Source organism: Sinocyclocheilus anshuiensis, unplaced genomic scaffold (genome assembly GCF_001515605.1).
Source record: "Sinocyclocheilus anshuiensis isolate Anshui unplaced genomic scaffold, SAMN03320099.WGS_v1.1 scaffold54, whole genome shotgun sequence".
Taxonomy (NCBI): domain Eukaryota; kingdom Metazoa; phylum Chordata; class Actinopteri; order Cypriniformes; family Cyprinidae; genus Sinocyclocheilus; species Sinocyclocheilus anshuiensis.
Window position 1 is genome coordinate 60,247 of NW_015547654.1, and position 18,677 is coordinate 78,923.

Below are 18,677 nucleotides of genomic sequence, written 5' to 3' on the forward strand. Positions count from 1 at the left end.
CGAGACTCTCTTCATGATTTGTTTTCTTTTTGAGTAAATTAAACGCTGTACTTTATTATTATTTGTATTATTATTATTATTATTATTATTAGCTAAGAAAAAAGTTAAAAAAAATTGTGTTATTAACCGGTATGTTTTCTACTCAAACCGGTTTCATAGAGGAACGCAGGAACAGAAACGCACGCAAAGAGCGCTCTGTCTATAATCACTAAAAGCTGTCACTCACTTCAGTTCATTGCGATCTCACGACGTTCCGTTAATAAGCTTTCTACACGGCACAATAAATCTCTTATTTACATCATATCTACACGTTGTTATAATGAGAGGATTCGCAAGCTTGCAGAACTCTGCACATGACAAAAACTCGCCGTTTTGAGCGGTGAGTGAACATTTGACACTCAAACACAAATACATACTGGTGGATTTGGCAAATATGTTTCGCCAATTTCAGATGGGGCCCCTGATTCCCCGGGGACCTAAATGGCCGCTTACCTCGCCTATTGGTTAAGTCCGCCCCTGTATGTGTGTGTGTGTATATATATATATTCAAGATAAATTTAGATGACGTTCCAAAAAAGGACACTTAGAAACTCCAAAAGGACACCAAAGAACCAAATGATATAAGGACCCCATATAAGCACATATGAAAGAAAAAAAAAATCAGAATTTTGTAGTATGTGTACAGTGCAACACCAAAGAGCTTTTTTACATTTTAGAGAAGCCAAGTTGCGATACCGAACAGGGCAACATGGAGATGCCAAAAAAAAACCTAAACCAATGGCCTGCTGACTGCCATATATCTACTACAGTACACAGATCCATTCCGCTGGTTTACGCGTGCTTACTGTACTGTACGACTCCTGTACGCCACCGCAATCGTCTTTACCTTGATTGCAGTCTTCATCCATCAAAAATTTACTAACGAGACACTGGTTATCCAGTCGAGAAAACATAGTTTGCATGTGTTGTGTATTCTCTGAAAACGCAACGCGAGTCTCTGTTCTCTCTGCAATCTCTGTTGTAATCAGCCGGGTTTCTATTAGCTTTATATTAGCGCTGTTTTGGACGGATTGTTTGAATGCATTCACTTACTGGATCATTGGACTGAAAACTGAAAAATGATCTAATCGCAAGCAGAGTAGCAAAATTGGGTTAAAGGGTTAGAATAGAAATTGTGCTTCAGTAATTTTGCGTTAATTGCATTAAATTATTTTAACACGTTAAGGATTGTAAAATTAATTGCATGCGTTAACGCGTTAACGATGACAGCCCTAATATATATATATATGTATGTGTATGTGTGTGTGTGTGTGTGTGAGAGTGGTATCACACTATATCACATTATATCATGTTTAAGCACTATAGAGACATCAGAGCCAGCAGCAAATTTCAGAAGATTTGGCCGAGTTGAGGCTGTTCTCGGCAGGTTCATGAGTGCTGAATGGCCACTGACGCACTGGAGCTCACGTAGTATTTAGTATTTATACTTTTTACATTACATTTTTTTTTTTTAAATATCAGATTTATATAATATATTCTTCAAATGTTTGATTGTATCTGTCCCAATTCTGTACATGCTAGACTCATCTGTTTTATTTTGGCAGTAAATGCACTCTGTTCTTAAAGGAAACTACTTACTCAGACACTACTGATTGGCAAAGGCCTCGCCAGGTCTTAAAGCGTCCAGACTTTGAGGTGTGTAACTATTGTGAGAGGGACATTAAAATATCCCTTTTTTTTCCTGAACGTCTCTACGCACATCTGTCTGTAGCGGACAGGGATACTTAAGAAAAATGACAGTGAAACATTAAATTGTATGTCCTTCCAGTAACAGAATGAAGCACTTGGCCCTCATTCACAAGGGCTCTTGTAGGATGTTGGCCCCTTCCCACCGTTTGACTGGCCCCTCAGGCTCAGTGCCTGCCGCTGCTGCCCACTCTACAGAACAGGTTCTGCCATCATATTCTGCCCATCTGCCACCGGTCACAACCAACACAAAAGCACCGTTATATATATATATATATATAAGTGCTGTCAAATAGGGGTGTAACGGTATGCGTATCGTGTACTGAACGGTTCACGGGCAAATTCCAAATGGAAGTGATCATCCCTATCCCCTTGGAGTGGGGACTTTGGAGTGAGCAGGGCACGTGCGTGCCATTATGTAGTCGTTTGGAATACACTGGGCAAAGGGAGCGGTGTAATTTCCTCATTATATTCAGCTGGGATGTTCCCGTGACAACGCAGCAGGTGTCCATCCCTCTTTAGCACCCCGCTGAATATCAAATATTATCGAAAGGATGAAAAAATATTTTTAAAAGTGTTGTGATTTGATAAATATATTTGTAATCAATTTTAATAAATGTTTAAATTTTATATAATAAATAAATTCATTTGTAAATGAGCCTGCTATACGATTTACCTGATATCAGAAAATATAAAGGCAGCAGGAAAGAGGAAAGAGAGGCCGAGGCAGGTGTGAAGAGGAGTAGAGGCAGGAAAGGCCTGTGTGCAGGAACATATTGTGGTCAGTAGCCTGAAGAGGACAAGACTGAAGTTGTCGTGCTCCTAAGCCCCTGTGAGCTTCTGAGGTTCACTAAGACCCCTTTCACAGTGCCGTGTGCTGTCTGAAGATAAGGCCTTCCCTAAATTCCTCCTGCGGTGTTAACACCTCCTCAGATTGCACACACACACACACTCGTTTTCCCATGCCAACAATGTCAAATGACAGGTAGCTCTGAGGGTCTAGGCACCATTTTCACAGCGTTTTAGGAGAAGTGTGGAGTTTGTTTCTCCCTGTGATTTGCTGTTAGGAAGCAGTGCAGAATGTGTGAAGACAGCAGTGTTGCTAATGAGGGCTGTGTTCCAACTCTCTCAGGGCATTGTCACATTGATGGATGGGAAATTGGTCTCCAGTGCCCTCGCCACAGACGTGTCTTTAAGTACTGTGCTCTGCCAGTGGACTCCGGCGGTGTTCAGAATGGAATATTAGCATTTTGCATACTCTGTACTATGCAGTATATACTGTATGCTACAGTATGTTCTATATAATATACTGTACATACACTATCCCTCAAAAAGACTGGAGTAGATGAGATCTTAATGCTACAAAAGATTTCAAAATTCTGTTCTTTTGAATTTGTATTCATCAAAGAATTCTGAAAAAAAAAACGTTTTGCGGTTTTCACAAAAATATTAAGCACAACTGTTTTTAACATTGATAATAATAATAAGTATTTCTTAAGGTCCAAATCAGCATATTAGAATGATTTCTGAAGGATCATCCTTGGAATAAATGCAATTTAAAATACGTTAAAATGGAAAACTAAATTGTCTTAAATTGTAATAATAATATTTCACAATATTACTGATTTACCAAAAAAAATGCAGTTTTAGTGAACATAAGTGTTGAATGTTGAACATAAGTGTAGTGAACATGTAGCACTGTTGCACTTTGGGCATTCTGAGTTTGAGTCCCAACTCGCAGACCTTTCCTGTTTCCTGATCCCATTCCCCTCTTTCTGTCCCACTTTGTTTCCTGTCCACTCACTGTCCTACCAGAATAAAGGCATAAAACACCAAAAAAGGGTATGTATTCAAAACTGCAAATGTACAAAGTTAGTTTGCCCTACCAAACATACCCTCTAGCTCTGTTTCTCTCTTTGTTTCTTTGTCTCGTAATAAACCATGTTTTTACTCTGTGTGGTTCCTCTATTCAGCGCCCCAGACTCACCACGGTCCATCCGAAGGCAAGAACTTTCAAACCCAGCGTAATTGGCAACTCTAAATCCAGTCAGACAGCCACCGAGCCCTCATCCTCAAAGGCAACCATCCCACATTTTCTGAAAAGTGTAGATTAGTTTGAAGTAGACGGTTGAGTAGAGGGAGCCGATATCGCAGTCCTAGCATTTGCAGAAAGCTTGCTGGGCCTTTGTCATCCATCGGGGATATGCAGGCTTGTTTCTGAATCACGGACTCTTTCAGCAGTTTGTGCAGTGGAACCAATTTGACACTTGTCTTATCTCGACTTGGCCGCTCTGAATGCAATACGAGACTCTTGGCGTGATTACAATGCGAGTCATGGAGTCACGGCTGGAGTGTGTGTTTACTCTCGGTCATGCTTGTGTTTGTGTAGAATCACGTGAATCCTGCAGTGGACTTCACTCAGATTCCTCCTGGGATGCTGGCTCTGGACAACATGCTCTATTTTGCCAGACACCATCAGGACGCTTATATCAGGGTAAGATGCGCTCACATTACGTAGGTGTGGAAATGAGAAAATGCTTTTTATTTATAATCTGTTTTATATATGGTCTGACTAGTGCTCAGTTAGCACCTCTAAAGCCAAGTGTTACTCTATTTTTTACTCTATTTTACTCACCCTCATGTCGTTCCAAACCTGCAAGACCTTCGTTCATCTTCAGAACACATATTAAGATAAAATTTAAGATGAAATTTGAGAGCTTTCTGACCCTCCATAGACAGCAACACAACTGACACGTTCAAGGCCCAGAAAGGTAGCAAGGACATCATTAAAATAGACAATGTGACATCAGTGGTTCAACCATAATTTTATGAAGCTACGAGAATACTTTTTGTGAACGATGGTCTTACGGATTTGGAACGACGTGAGGGTGAGTAATTAATGACCTTTTCATTTTTGGGTGAACTATCCCTTTAGATGGGTTGTATTAAAGATAACATGAAATGAAATTCAACCTATCATTTTGTAAATGCATGTTGTAGATTGCATATGTTTTGCAGTTTGTGCAAGAGTGCTGGAACGGAGTAAATCTTAATGGGAGATTTGATTTTGTGTCTGGTTTCTCTGCTCTTACTGCTTAAAAAAACTTTTCTTATTCTCCTCCAAAATGCGTCATCTACCCCTCTATTCATACTCATAGACTGAGTAAGGAAAGTGAAGTGGTGTTGAATGAGGACAATTCTTGTCTCCTTGCATAACTCCTTAACTGTTCTATTCCACTTCACTGCCCTCCACAGCTGCGTTCTGTGACTCTTCAGCCCATCGCTGCTCTCAAGCGATACCCTGATAAACACTAAAATACACTCAGTGCTCAGTATACACTCCAGCACCCTTACATTTAGCAGTGTAAAGACACTTTTTTTGAGTCCCCTCATCACAAGTTCCAGGACAACAACCCCTCCTAACCTGAAATATAGCTTCCAACCCTGCTTGGCGTTATTTTTTGTTATTTCTAGCAATAAAAAGTAAATAAACATCAAAATTAGAGATTGTTCACCTAAAAATGAAAATTATTTACTCACGTCATTCCAGTCACTTTATTTCTTCTGCAAAATACAAAAGAAGATATTTTGAATAATGTTTTTGTCCATACCATTTAAAGCCAATGGGGTCCAAACCAACGTTCTTCAAAATATCTGTCGTGTTTTTCAGACGAAAGACATTTTTGACTATATTTTTGAATATGGCTATGAAATAAAATAATAAAAAAAAAAAAAAAAATAGAATAACTATGAAAGAAAGAGTAACAAGGTTGAAAGTCACTGGGGTTGCAAATTTAGCCTAAATGAAGCTATTACTCAGTAGATTATAGCTTTGTGGTTATGGATGAATGTGAATTTTTTTTATCTTATATTTACTTAAATGGGATTGAATAAAAAAGGAATAAAATTGATTAATTTAATTAATTAAATTAGAGTGTGGTTATTTACTTTTTTCTGCCATTAAAGCTGCAGTCCGTAACTTTTTTGAGTTCAAAATTTACAAAATTAATATTAAGCTAGTACATCATGAATCCATTTTCCAAACCGTGTTTTTGGCTTATCCTGAATCACTACGGTACACCTATAATACGTTTTTATATTCAGACTATTTCAGACTGGTACTGGTGGAACCATATTTTTTTAAATTGAAATATGGAAAAATCACGTAAATATTGCATATTTTTTTTAATTGAAATATAGAAAAATCACATAGTAACGGGGTTACACACAAACATTAAAAGTAGGTAATGTAAAGTGTTTTTTTTCTATAAAGCATTATGCTTTAATAGATTTATTGCTATTAAATGTACACATTTTAACACATTTAATTCTGTCTGTATATTACAGATTGTACTGGAGAACAGCAGTCGTGAGGATAAACATGAATGTCCATTCGGGCGCAGTAGTATCGAACTGACGAAGATGCTGTGTGAAATTCTCAAAGTTGGAGAACTTCGTAAGTGTCATCATTTTAAAACTTATTATAATTTTTTTTTTTTTTTATTATTTTTTTTATTTACAATTGACTTGTGCCAGATGTCTCCATTGAGTTTCATTATTTAAAGAATCTTTTTCGTCTGTCTTTCTTTTTGTCTTTGTCTTTCTTCCACACATGTTGAGAGTGAACAGTTGCCATCAGTGAAGATAAAAGGCAACATTAGACTTTATAATTGTAGAGGAGTTCATGAATTAATGACGTAAAGAGCCTAATGTTTGCCCTCTTCCGCCTCTGCAGTGTCTGAGCTTTTATGACTTGCTTTTATGTCTCAAGTTGAGGAGACTGCAACAACCAGTGTTGTCTGACATGAGCTAATGCATAAGGATTGAGACCAGTCTGACTCAAATTCAAAGCAGGATGCTTGGTTCGGTTGTTTCGACCTTGCACATAAGGGAAAGAGGAATGGAAAGTGGCAGAGAGAGACAGATGATATATGGAGGTGAGCAGGACAGAGAGGTGTGGGATCGATCTCAATGGGCGGCACTGTGAGGTGTTATATGTGTGACTGTGAAAGCACAATTATGGATGACCAATAAGTTACAGTAGAAACATTTATAACTAGATTTCTTTATGAAGAAAAAGTAAGTGGTGTTTGCCTGTGCAGAACTTTGTTATAGTTGGTTTCCATCGATATATGTACGTAGATGCCACATTCGACCGCTCCAGACACGTCAACGTTTCCGCCATCTTGGATCGGTCAACAAGTTGTCACACACAGTAAAAATCAATGAGTTTTCCAAGATACCACAACATTGTGCATCCTCTGGTTTGTTATATTTGTTTTTTGCATACAAAAAAGTATTCTCGTAGCTTTATAACATTACAGTTGAACCACTGATGTCACATGAACTATTTTAACAATGTCCTTACTACCTTTCTGGGTCTTGAATGTGGTAGTTGCGTCGCTGTCTATGGAGGGTCAGAAAGCTCTCGGATTTCATCAAAAATATCTTAATTTGTGTTCCAAAGACGAACAAAGGCCTTGCACGTTTAGAACAACATGAGGGTGAGTAATTAATGACAGAATTTTCATTATTGGGTGAACTATCCCTTTAAGACACAGTATTAACATAGTGGCTATGTTCATGCAACTGGCCCCTGGTTCTTAGATAGGTCCATAAATCTAAGTCTGTTGGATTATCCATGTTATTGTTCAAGCTGCATGATTTATGGTATCATTCATGTCCAGTGCAAGTCTACTCGCTATAAAGAAATGAATCTTCTAGTCATATACTATTAAATAAGAGTTTCTGCACCCACATCCGAAATTTCTACGAGATCTGAGATTCTCCTATCCTACTCTGGAGTTCTGAGGAATCACAAAGAACTATAAATCCATTGCTATATTCAGTCACGCACCATTTAATGTGGCACATTTGAAGTGATTCATCACATTTATTAAGCACAATATCGGGAGAGTAATGAGCAGCCAGCAAAGCATTTTATTGTTTAAAAACTCCATTTGGTATTCTGATTCAAGTTAGCAGAGAAGAGGTTATTAGCCTCACTGACAGCTTTTGGGTGTTATTGAACGGCAAGTATATTCTCAGTGGAGATTGCTCCACCATCCTGTCATCAGAAACTTAATTAAATGAACTTGCTGAGAAAGCTTAATGTAATTCCTCATTTAAAAGTAACGTGTGCGTTTTAAAGCCAGGGCTGAGGTTGGACACTACTTTTCTTTTCTTTTTTTTTTTTTTTAACTAGGAGAAGAACACTTTTTGCCATTTGGCAGATATTTTGTGAGGGCAAGGCAAATTTATTTATATAGCACATTTCATACACAATGGTAATTCAAAGTGCTTTACATAAAAGAATCACAACAATAAAACAAGGAGTTTAAAAACTTTGAAAATTATTAAAAAATGTATTTAAAAGGTTTAAAATGAATTTAAAACAGTTAAGAATAGAAAAAGATTATACATAAAATATAGTGCAATCAGTTCGGACATCGCACAGTGCTCATTCAATAAATGCACAGCTAAACGGATGAGTTTTGAGTCTGCATTTAAATAAAGACTAATGTTTTAGCACATCTGATCTCTTCTGGAAGCTGGTTCCAACTGCGGGCAGCATCATATCTAAAAGCGGACTCCCCTTGTTTTGTGTGAACCCTTGGTATTTCTAACTGACTCGATCCTATTGATCTGAGTGGTCTGTTAGGTTTATATTCAGTGAGCATATCTGCAATGCATTTAGGTCCTAGCCCATTGAGTGATTTATAAATGAGTATAAGTACTTTCAAATCAATCCTAAATGTAGGATTGACTCTAGATTTGAGTTGACGTGGATGCGAAGGATGTAGAATGGCTTGTTTTGATGTTTGCAACCCTTAAAAGTGGGGACCTCTTCTCATTTGGTATCTTCTTCAAATAGACAGACATGGCCTAGAGATCTCTCAGACTGTATGAATGCCAGCTTGTGTACTCACCAATCCAGGAGGAGACCTGTCACACCTGTGAAAGCTCTGGAGACTGCAGCAGTGTTGCAGATGATTACTCATTTTATGTTAATTAGAGTTTCCCAACACTTGTTTTAGCTTTTAGGCCATAATTTCCCTTCAATTATGCTGATACGGTACCCTGTTGCAGGCAAACAATTCTAGCTGAAACATCTCTCAGTACCCAGTCAAATTGCCCTTACCGGTGATAGATTTTTAATGGCATATACCACATCACATTTAAATATGTTTTATCTAGCTCTGGCACAAGAGTTTTTGTTCGACTGCTACTTCCGTCAGCAGTCATTAATTATTTGAGGAATCCAGGTGTCCCTGCTTCACCTCCTCTCAGAGAAGCTCTGAAAGTTTTATAGCTGTCCATGTTTTTCCCTCCAAAAGCTTTAATGGAATCTGCGGTGGTCAGGCGCCATGCAATGACTTCCTATTTCAATCTTTAAAAAGGCATATCTAATATTTATGAGGAGAATCAAAATGGCTACAGGCTGAAATGTCCTTGCTTATGGATTTATGGTGTTATTGCACTTTTACAGGGGGAGCAGAGTGGTGCGTTTCCACCTTATGTCTGAACTTACATATTAATGATGGCTCAGTACTGTGTATTTTTGGGCCAGCTACAGAGTTGAAATGATCATGGTAAGCACATGTGCATTACAGAGCTGTCTGTGAAAAAAAGAGCATATAATCTGGAAACCAGTGCATTCGTTGACTTTGTGAATAAACATCTTGCAAAGATCCAATTTACATACCATCTAACGCCCCATTCACACGGGGCGTCAGCGTTAACGCTTGACGGAGGGCGTTTCTGAAGCTTGGTGCTGACGTGACCGTCATAGTGACAACAGCCAATAACATTAGTCTTCTGGTGTTGCATGAAAGCGATTGGCTAGCGTCTGCGCTAGGGTATTTGCATAAGGTGATCTGATTGGCTGACGCCTGCGTTGGCGCTCGAAAAGTTGAAAAGTTTTCAACTTCTGCCGCGAGCAACGGACCCAACGGAGTGTGTCCTCGCTGCAACCTGTAGCACGATGACGTAGCTGGATCAGATCCAATACGTATTGGATGTTTGACTAGCATGCGCAGGTATTGGATTTTAATGCGCATGCGCAAAGTGGGGCTGTCATTGAAGCTAGTATTTAATGTAAATTAAACTGTAATTATGAGATATAGGTGTGTTTCATAGGCTTACACAAATTATATTATACTGTGATTTTAAACTAGTGTATTCAAACTTTATTTAAGCAACGATGGCGTAGTTTTGAATGAAAGGGTATGTAAGCTATGTTTATTTTTATTAGTTTGATTCGTTTTAGAAATAAAACTCTACTAATTACAATTTTGTTTGTTCTTTATGAAAAAAATGGGGTGTAACTATTGTCTTTATTTTTTCCTCTGATAGTCAGATAGTTAGATAGTTCTGTCAAAAATTCGTTCATGAATCAAATATTATTTTTCGTTCTCACTCTCTGTGCTATACGTGACAGAGTATAAAAAATGTTATAGGCCTACTAAAATATGCGGACATAATTTTTATACATATACAAATAAAAAGAAGAAAAACAGTCCTGTCAGTCGGGGTTCCGTAAAGCCGATAGATCCGTTATCCCGGGTTATACCGGGTTTTTACAGTTAATCCCATGTCCAGCAAATAAATACACACACGGTCGGGGACAAGGCATATTAACACAAAGATGACCATTTCTTTTTTTGTGTGTTATATGCAAATGAAATCCCTGGAGATAGATAGACCAACACTCACGTGCTGTGTTGCTAATAAACATGATATAATTTCAGTTCTGTTGCTTTTATATGAAAGTAAATATGATGAACAAGACACTCAAGGTGCTTGCTATTCAATTCCATACAAAAGGCATATTTATCATCCATTTTTACTTTAATACAAACATATATTTTAGATTTTTATAGCAATATGACAACCATCACATTATCTCACACAGAGATGGTACTGTCATAGTGTTTGGGAACATTCTTGCATAATTTAAACACATAATCACATGGAATCAGATAAAAAATTTTACATTTTAGAAGAGAACGCAGCGTCACAGTTGTCTGAACCAGCAGATTTTGCTCATCTCAAACAAGCCTATTGAGAGGCGTTGACGCTTGACACCCCGTGTGAATGCCAGAAATCATTCTAACATGCTAATTAGCTGCTCAAAAAATATTTCTTATTATTATCAATGTTAGAAACAGTTGTGGTGCTTAATATTTTTGTGGAAACTGTGATACTTTTTCTAGGATTCTATGATGAATATAAAGTTAAAAACAACACATTTATTTGAAAACTAACTTTGAAACATTATAAATGTCTTTAATGTCACATTTGGTCAATTTAAGGCAGCTTTGCTGAATTAAAAGTCCTTTCTTAAAAAAAAAAAAATCCACTGACCCCTAACTTTTGAATGCTAGTTTGTATACAAATTTAGATAAATTAAGAGATATTCAGTGAACAATTGTGTAAAAATTTTAAATAATATTAATTTTAAACAATCCAGGGATGAATTGACTGCCAATTCTGGCCTTGTTTTGTATTATAATTTGTAAAACTATCACAGTGAGCATGTCACAGTCAGATCACTTCAATGTCCATGGAGTTTAATTTCATTAATAAACCCATGAGCATCAGTGATCTTCAGCTCCGCACAGATGATGCTGTGGGTTAACAGCATCAGGAATAGGCTTGTCTGTAACTGTCCGCATTATCTCACACCTCTCAGATGATGTTTTTGACATCCCTGCTGCTCCATCATGAGCTCCCTACTGAGATATGGCACACTTTTAAGACGGGCACATGGCGCCATGCCTGGGCAAGCCTGTGTAAATGCCTGAGGCATCAATTTTGAGTCTGTGGATGAAACCAGAATGATCTTCTGTTTGCTCTAGTTCCTACTGAAATGCTGTGGAAAAAAAATACAATGAGTAAAAAGTGTTCCTTTCTGCATATTGACATAGAGCTCCCACATGTCTTGTTAACCATTGAAGTGTATTTGTTTAGTGGGAAATGTTCTCCTAGGAACATCATCTGCTTCAGTACTCGCTGAGGCTCTTTTTCTCCTCCGTACAGAAGTTAGTGGATATGGATGTCGGTATTGACAGGCTGTACTATTGAAGTACCTCAGTTTCGCTTCAGCTGTGCTGGGTAAGAAGACCACTCATGGCACAATGCACAAATGCTGACAAAAATACACACTGTGCGGGCAATTACATGGAGAGGACGATGGACGCTAAAGAGCCAAGTTGAGTTAAATGGAAATTTACACTGCCTTTCAAGTGATCCCTGCGGATGATTCAGATTATAAGGTTCCATTAGCAGCTCAAAAAGAGGTTCAAAAGAACCACTAACATGTAGTATTTTGTCTAGTTAAAGTCGAGAATAGTTGAAGTTGAAAATAGCAGGTTAAAAGGGGTCTTGAACCATTTTGAGGCTGAGGACCACTTTGTGAATAGATGGGGCATAGAAGCCCTGTTGTATGGAGTACTGCATTTTAAGCCTGGTCTATAATACACATTATTATAGGCCAGGCATAAAATGCATATCAGTACCATATCAGTGAATTTGCCTTCTTTGTTTTGATGTATACATTGCAAAGCCATTAAAATATCATTAGAATGTAGTAAGTAATGTTTATTTCTATAGCACCTTTCAAGAGCAAGTGTCACAAAGTGCTTTACAACAAAATTTGTAAAATGAAGAATAAAAATAGAGATGACAATTAAAAGAACAAATTAGACAAAAGCAAGTTTGAATAAGTGAGTGTTCAGCTGCTTTTTAAAAATGTCCATAGAGTCCACAGATATCCGTTTCAGAGGAAGAGCATTCCACAACTTGGGAGCAACTACTTCAAAGGCACATTCTCCTTTTGTCTTCAATCTAGAATGTGGAACAACTAGCAGGATCTGATTTGAGGATCTCGGATTCCTACTAGAGTTATAGGGTTTCAACATCTCTTTTATATACACGGGGGCTTGACCATGCAACGCTCTAAACACCATCACAAGTATTTTAAAATGAATTCTAAATTTGATAGGGAGCCATTGTAAAGAAATTAAAATTGGGGTTACGTGAGAACTATTTGATGACTTGGTTAAAAGCTTAGCAGCAGCATTTTGAACCACTTATAGACATTTGAGGGATGAAATACTAAGACGGGTAAAAAGAGAGTTGCAATAATCAAGGCGGGAGGAAATAAATGCATGTATAATCATTTCCATCTCTGCTGTGGACACAACTGGCCTCAATTTTGCGATGTTTCTCAACTGATAAAAACAGTTACGAACCAAATAATTCACATGTTGATCAAGACTGAAGGCTTTCCCATATGAACACCTAAATTACGAAGGGTAGATTTAACAGAATGCGATAAAGAACCAAGACTTTCCATCACTTTCAGGAGAACACCAGCAGGAGCCGAGATACATACTTTTGTTTTTTTCAGGATTTAACTGTAAATAATTATTTGCCATCCAGACTTTAATAGAGTTTATACAATTTAAAAGAGTAGACAATTTTGTAATTTCATGTGACTTAAAATAAATATATAGTTGAATATCATCTGCATAGCAATGATAGCGAATACCTTCAAAATTACTTATCAGTTGCACCAGAGGCAGCAAATACTAAGCAAAAAGCAATGGGGCCAAAGCGGAACCCTGGGGAACACCACAGGACACAGGTGCCTTTTGATGAGGTATAATTTTGAACTCTTACTGAGAAAGACCTGTCTGATAAGTATGATGAAAACCAACTCAAGGCTGTTCCAGAGATACCAACCTGCTGTCTAAGCCTCTCAACTAATATACAGTGATCAACTCTATCAAAAGTAGCAGTGAGATCCAATAAAACCAATACAGAGCATTCTCCTGCATCACCTTGCATTAACAAATCGTTTAAAACTCTAAGAAGAGCAGTTTCAGTTGAGTGCATATGACAAAAGCCAGATTGGAATTTATCAAACACATTATAACCATCTAAAACAGCTAAGAGCTGATTTACAACAAGTTTTTCCAGGACCTTAGCCATAAAAAGTAACTTAGAAATAGGTCTATAATTTTGGGGTAAAGATGGATCCAGATTTGTTTTCTTTAGAATAGGTTGAACCACAGCTTGTTTAAAGTAAACTGGAACTTGACCTGATGTTAATGAATTATTAATTATAGATAACACACAGGGACCAATTATGTCAATAACATTTTTAAACAAGGCAGTGGGTACCACATCCAGAGAACTAGAATAATTTTTCATAGAACTAACTACCTTAGTGAGATCATAAATTGTTATCGGGGGAAAAGTTCTCCAGGGTTACTGGCCTGGAGACGCAAGGTATTTGAAGTGAAGGAGAGAGAGTAATATTATTTTGTATATTGTTTATCTTAAAAAAAAGGAGTTTAAAAAAGGTTTAAAAAAGGAGTAAACTGTTGCACTCATCAACTGAAGCGATTTGAACCGCAGGTGATGGAGGAGAGACAATGTTATGTATAGTGTCAAACAAAATTTTGGGATTATGTCTGCTGCTAGATATTAAATTGGAGAAGTACTTAATTCTGGCATCCTTAACCATAATGCAGATAGTGAACTAATAGTCGAGTAGATTTCCACAGACACTCAGTTTTGCGACAAATACGTTTAAAAGAGCAGATACTATCATTGATCCAAGGGGTGGAATTTATCAGACGAGCTGCTCTGGATTTCACAGAAGCAACTTCATCCAAGACAGAAAGGCAGTGCTCATTAAAAGATTGTACTTGAACATCAACGCTACTATTTGACATATTAATGGATGAATTATCAAAGAAAGCAGAGAATTTTTCTGCAGAAAGGTTATTCAGGATGCGAGAATTAATTACTCGACTACAGGATGGTGAATCTAAATGACAAAATAAGTCGAATGAAATGCAATTATGATCTGAAATAAAAATATCTTCAGACAAAGCAGAACCAATATTTAAACCACAACTGAAAACAAGATCTAAAGTATGCCCTATTATATGAGTAGGACCGGTAACATATTGGATGAGATTAAAAGACTAATATTTAGAAGAAGTAATATTTATAAAATCAGTTGCAAATTTATCAGAAACATCATCAATATGAATGTTGAAGTCACCAACAATCACAATTTTAGTGAGCTTAAGAATAGATAATAAAAAATCACTTAAATCATCTAAGAAGGTCTCCACAAACGTATCTGGGAAGACAGGACGGAGATAGGAGAATCTGACGTTGTCAGCCGTAGACAAGGGAAACTCATTCCACAGATGGGCCGAATATACAGAGGCTGAGCTCATCTGAAGCGAACGACGCCGTTTTCCGATGACTCCTCGCTTCCAGGACAGCCTCAGCTTCACCTGAAACCCGGCCCTTCTCCCCCCCGCTTCCTCCGATGTCTTCTGGAACTTCGGTCAAAAAGACCAGCTGAGTGGACTGATGGACAATAATGTGTGTGGAATATCAGCCCAGAGTGGTGGAATATTATGATCTACCATTGATGATCTTATGAGTAGAAGAGTTTGGCTATCATCATACACCTGAGCAGTGAGTCCATCATTAAGAAGCAACAGAAAAAACAGAATGACGCACAGGACAGGTAGGACACAACGCGGTAGACAGACAGTGGCAGCGGCAAAGCCAAACACAGGCGCCATCTTGCCACGTGAGGTACCTCCTCTGTCTGTTGGAAGTACATTTCACATGTACAATGTACATTTGACATTAAGGCTAAGTTTACACTTGTGTGTTTTAGTTTTAAAATGCATAACTTTTGCTACAGTTACGCCTGTCATTTACACTACTCTGGCGTTTTCGACCCTCGAAAATGAATACTTTCGAAAACGCTGCAGACCCCTTTTTAGTTAGAAAACTCTGGGTTTGCGTTTCAGTGTAAACGGACCAAAACGGAGACTTATGAAAACGATGGCGTGGCTGCCCACATTCGCTCTGCGTATCCTTGACAATAACATCATGCTCAATGTTGTACCTGCATGAATGGTCATGTGACATGTGTCGGTTGTGAAGTGTGGATGGAGATCGTTTCTGAAATGCAGTGAAAACACCAGTGTAGACCAGGATCGTTTTCATTTTAAAATGCCGTTTTAAAACAAAAACGCATTAGTGTAAACAGGGCCTAATTTTAATACATTTTAATGTGGATGAGACGATGAAACTTTTCTTTAGCCTCTTAAATTTGATTAAAGTTAACTTAAAGATCTAAGCTTGTCCAAAAATAAAGTTATATCACCTTTTTTATCACCATTGCATTGTTCCAAACCAGTTGTCCATACAGTGAAAATTAATGGGATTCAAAACAACATTGAGCCCTATTTTCTTTAATTGTATGGACAAAAACAAAACATAGATATAACATAAAGTATATATCTTCAAAAGATCTTCTTTTGTTTTCCACAGAAGAAATAAAGTCTGTACGAGTTAACTTGTCCACGTAGAAGTTAAGCTTAAAGTTGTCCCATTTTGGGGATGACAATTGAAGTTAATTTCTGAACACTGTACGAAATGTCAGACTGTTGGAAGGTCTTTTCAGGACAGAATGAATGGATTAAAAAAAATGGATTAAAAAAATATGAGACAGCTGTGCCATTGGTGTGGTCAAGTTTTCTCATGCAAAATAGATGAGTGAACAGATGCAGCTGCTGTCAGCATCTCACTCACATTCAAACACACACACACACTGACAAACACAGAGGTTCAGGTCCAGTAGAACATCTGCTGTGCTTATATTACACAGCAAGATAGATTTTGTGTTGTGTGATTAAATAGATACAATCCAGTTTATTTACAAAGGAAATTAATAGTCTGTGTACAGTGTGTATGATATTTTGTAGATTGACATGCATTTATGGGAGTTAGTGGACTGACGTGTTTATTATAGTTGACCTCTGTATTATAGTTGGTGGATTTAAGTATGTTTATGATAGCTTGTGGCAGGTTTTGAGTTTGAGTATGAGACAAATGAACAGATTGGCAGCTCTCATCTGCCATGTATCATCAGTTGCTTACATCATGTTGGCAGACCTGCCTCAAGTAATATTTCTCCATGATCTCTCTGTTGAACATTTGTTTGAAGATGATTTAAAATGTTAACCAAAAATGAAAATCCATGTAATTACAATGTAATAGGACCTAAACTTTAGAAGTACTTTAAAATATATTAAAATTCAATTCCAAGTCTTTAGCGAAGTCATATGATAGTTTCTTTTTTGGATACATTTCTCCTTTAAGACCAATTGTAATGTGGCTTTCCATATTTTTGGGACTTGATTTCCCTCTGGAGATGTCACACGGTGTACTTGTGTAATGGCTATGATTATTTCATTCTCCTTGTCTTGACGGGTGTTCCCTCTGCATTGAAGAGCCAGGGTGGTATCCATCACTGTAAATTCATCATTTCATCACAGTTCTTGCCTCGAAGATGACCTCTCGCAGCTGTCATCTTGCCTTGACGTCTCATTGTTCTCTGTGTGATGTTTGAATGTCATCCTTGGGGCTTTCAGGCTTGTACTCGCTTGTTTAGTTTGTTGTTTTCCTCCCCTAAGATGCATCTGTTTGTCTTCTTGTCTTCCGTAATTATCTGTCAGGAAGTGACACGATCATGTCAGAATTGGAGATACGCAGGGGTGGCCAATGCATCTGTCAGTGTTACAGTCCTATGACCTCCCCACAGATGCACCAGGATATGGACATATGGGTCAAATTCCTGGGCAGATTCCTAGTATGTGAGAAGATCACGTCTTCTTTAAAGACCACCCAGACAAGTCTTTGCAAAGCCTGTACTCTGGAGGATCAGTTGTGTGATCCAGATTCTCAAAGATGAACCATTGTTCAATCATCAAGCTGCTCAGAGTTCAGTCTACCTCATGCAACTTGTATGAAGTGGCTGCATGTGTCTTCCACAGCAGACAGTTCAGACCGCATGGTTTATCTTCTGTTGTGGATGATTCACTTCTGCACTTTGTGGCTCGTCATTTGCCTTGAGGCATCAGCAGATGGCCACTCCATTACATCATTTCTCTATAAACAATACATAAGTGAATGACGTCGAATCAATATCATAAAGAGTTTGTCACAGTTAGACTTCCATGTGTTGGACCACATTTCACATCCTGTGTGGATTGCTGTGATAATTTTCACATTTTAAAAGTAACACTATATTGGCTTCTAAAACTACTTTTGTAAAGTCAATTGTAAAATCAATGATTGGCAGGCCTATTATGCACTGAAAACAAGTGTTAAAGGATGTGTTTTCATAGAATTCTATGTGAGGAATCATAACTCATCCTGCATTGAATGCTAGTATGATGCTGATTCATGGCAGACTCAGAGGGGGAGTATGGGAGGTCAGACATGACTGTGCTAACGGATTTAAGGTCATCTCGTTTGTTGCATAAAAATTGCAACAGGTTTTTTAATGTGTATCTGACAGCCCTTCTGCTTGCCCAGCTAACCAGTTGACATGTTGAATTGTATGCTATTTACACTGTGCTATGGTTGTTAGCCGGAGGGCATAAAGCCCATGTTAATATTCACACCATGCACATAATATCTCTGCCTCCTCAGTTATGTGTCAGTCATGGGAAACTGACTAAAATGATGTAATGATGTTATATGATGCAATCGTACTTGTGAATGTGGACATAATGGATAGGAGGTCTATAATAACTGCACAAATACTCCCATACATCTCAAGGGCTGTTGCTCTGCAGGTGCAGCATCCATGGAAATATGTCACTGAATTCTGCCGTTTTTGCTCATGCGAACTTTTTGAGCTAATCACCTGAGTCGCAAATGACTAATAACTTTGAAGCTGCAGAAAGTAAAATTAAAATAAAGGAAGGATTGTGCACAGCTTTGAAGATAAAAGGTCAGGAAGATCTTTGAGGATCCTTTAGTTACGATACGAGAGAACATTCTGGTTTAATGAGATTCTGCATTCAGCATGACTG

At 37.8% G+C, this 18,677-nt stretch overlaps 1 protein-coding gene across 5 annotated transcripts in view; it reads left to right on the plus strand.

The window, feature by feature from the left end:
* The window catches only part of LOC107702083 (engulfment and cell motility protein 1), a 74,209-nt gene that overhangs the window by 27,687 nt on the left and 27,845 nt on the right, over positions 1-18,677 (plus strand). For all 5 annotated transcript variants that reach the window (XM_016504277.1, XM_016504280.1, XM_016504279.1 and 2 more), the window contains 2 exons: positions 4,136-4,240; positions 6,094-6,202. In XM_016504277.1, the coding sequence (XP_016359763.1) occupies positions 4,136-4,240; positions 6,094-6,202 (214 nt within the window). The remainder of the gene's footprint in view (positions 1-4,135; positions 4,241-6,093; positions 6,203-18,677) is intronic.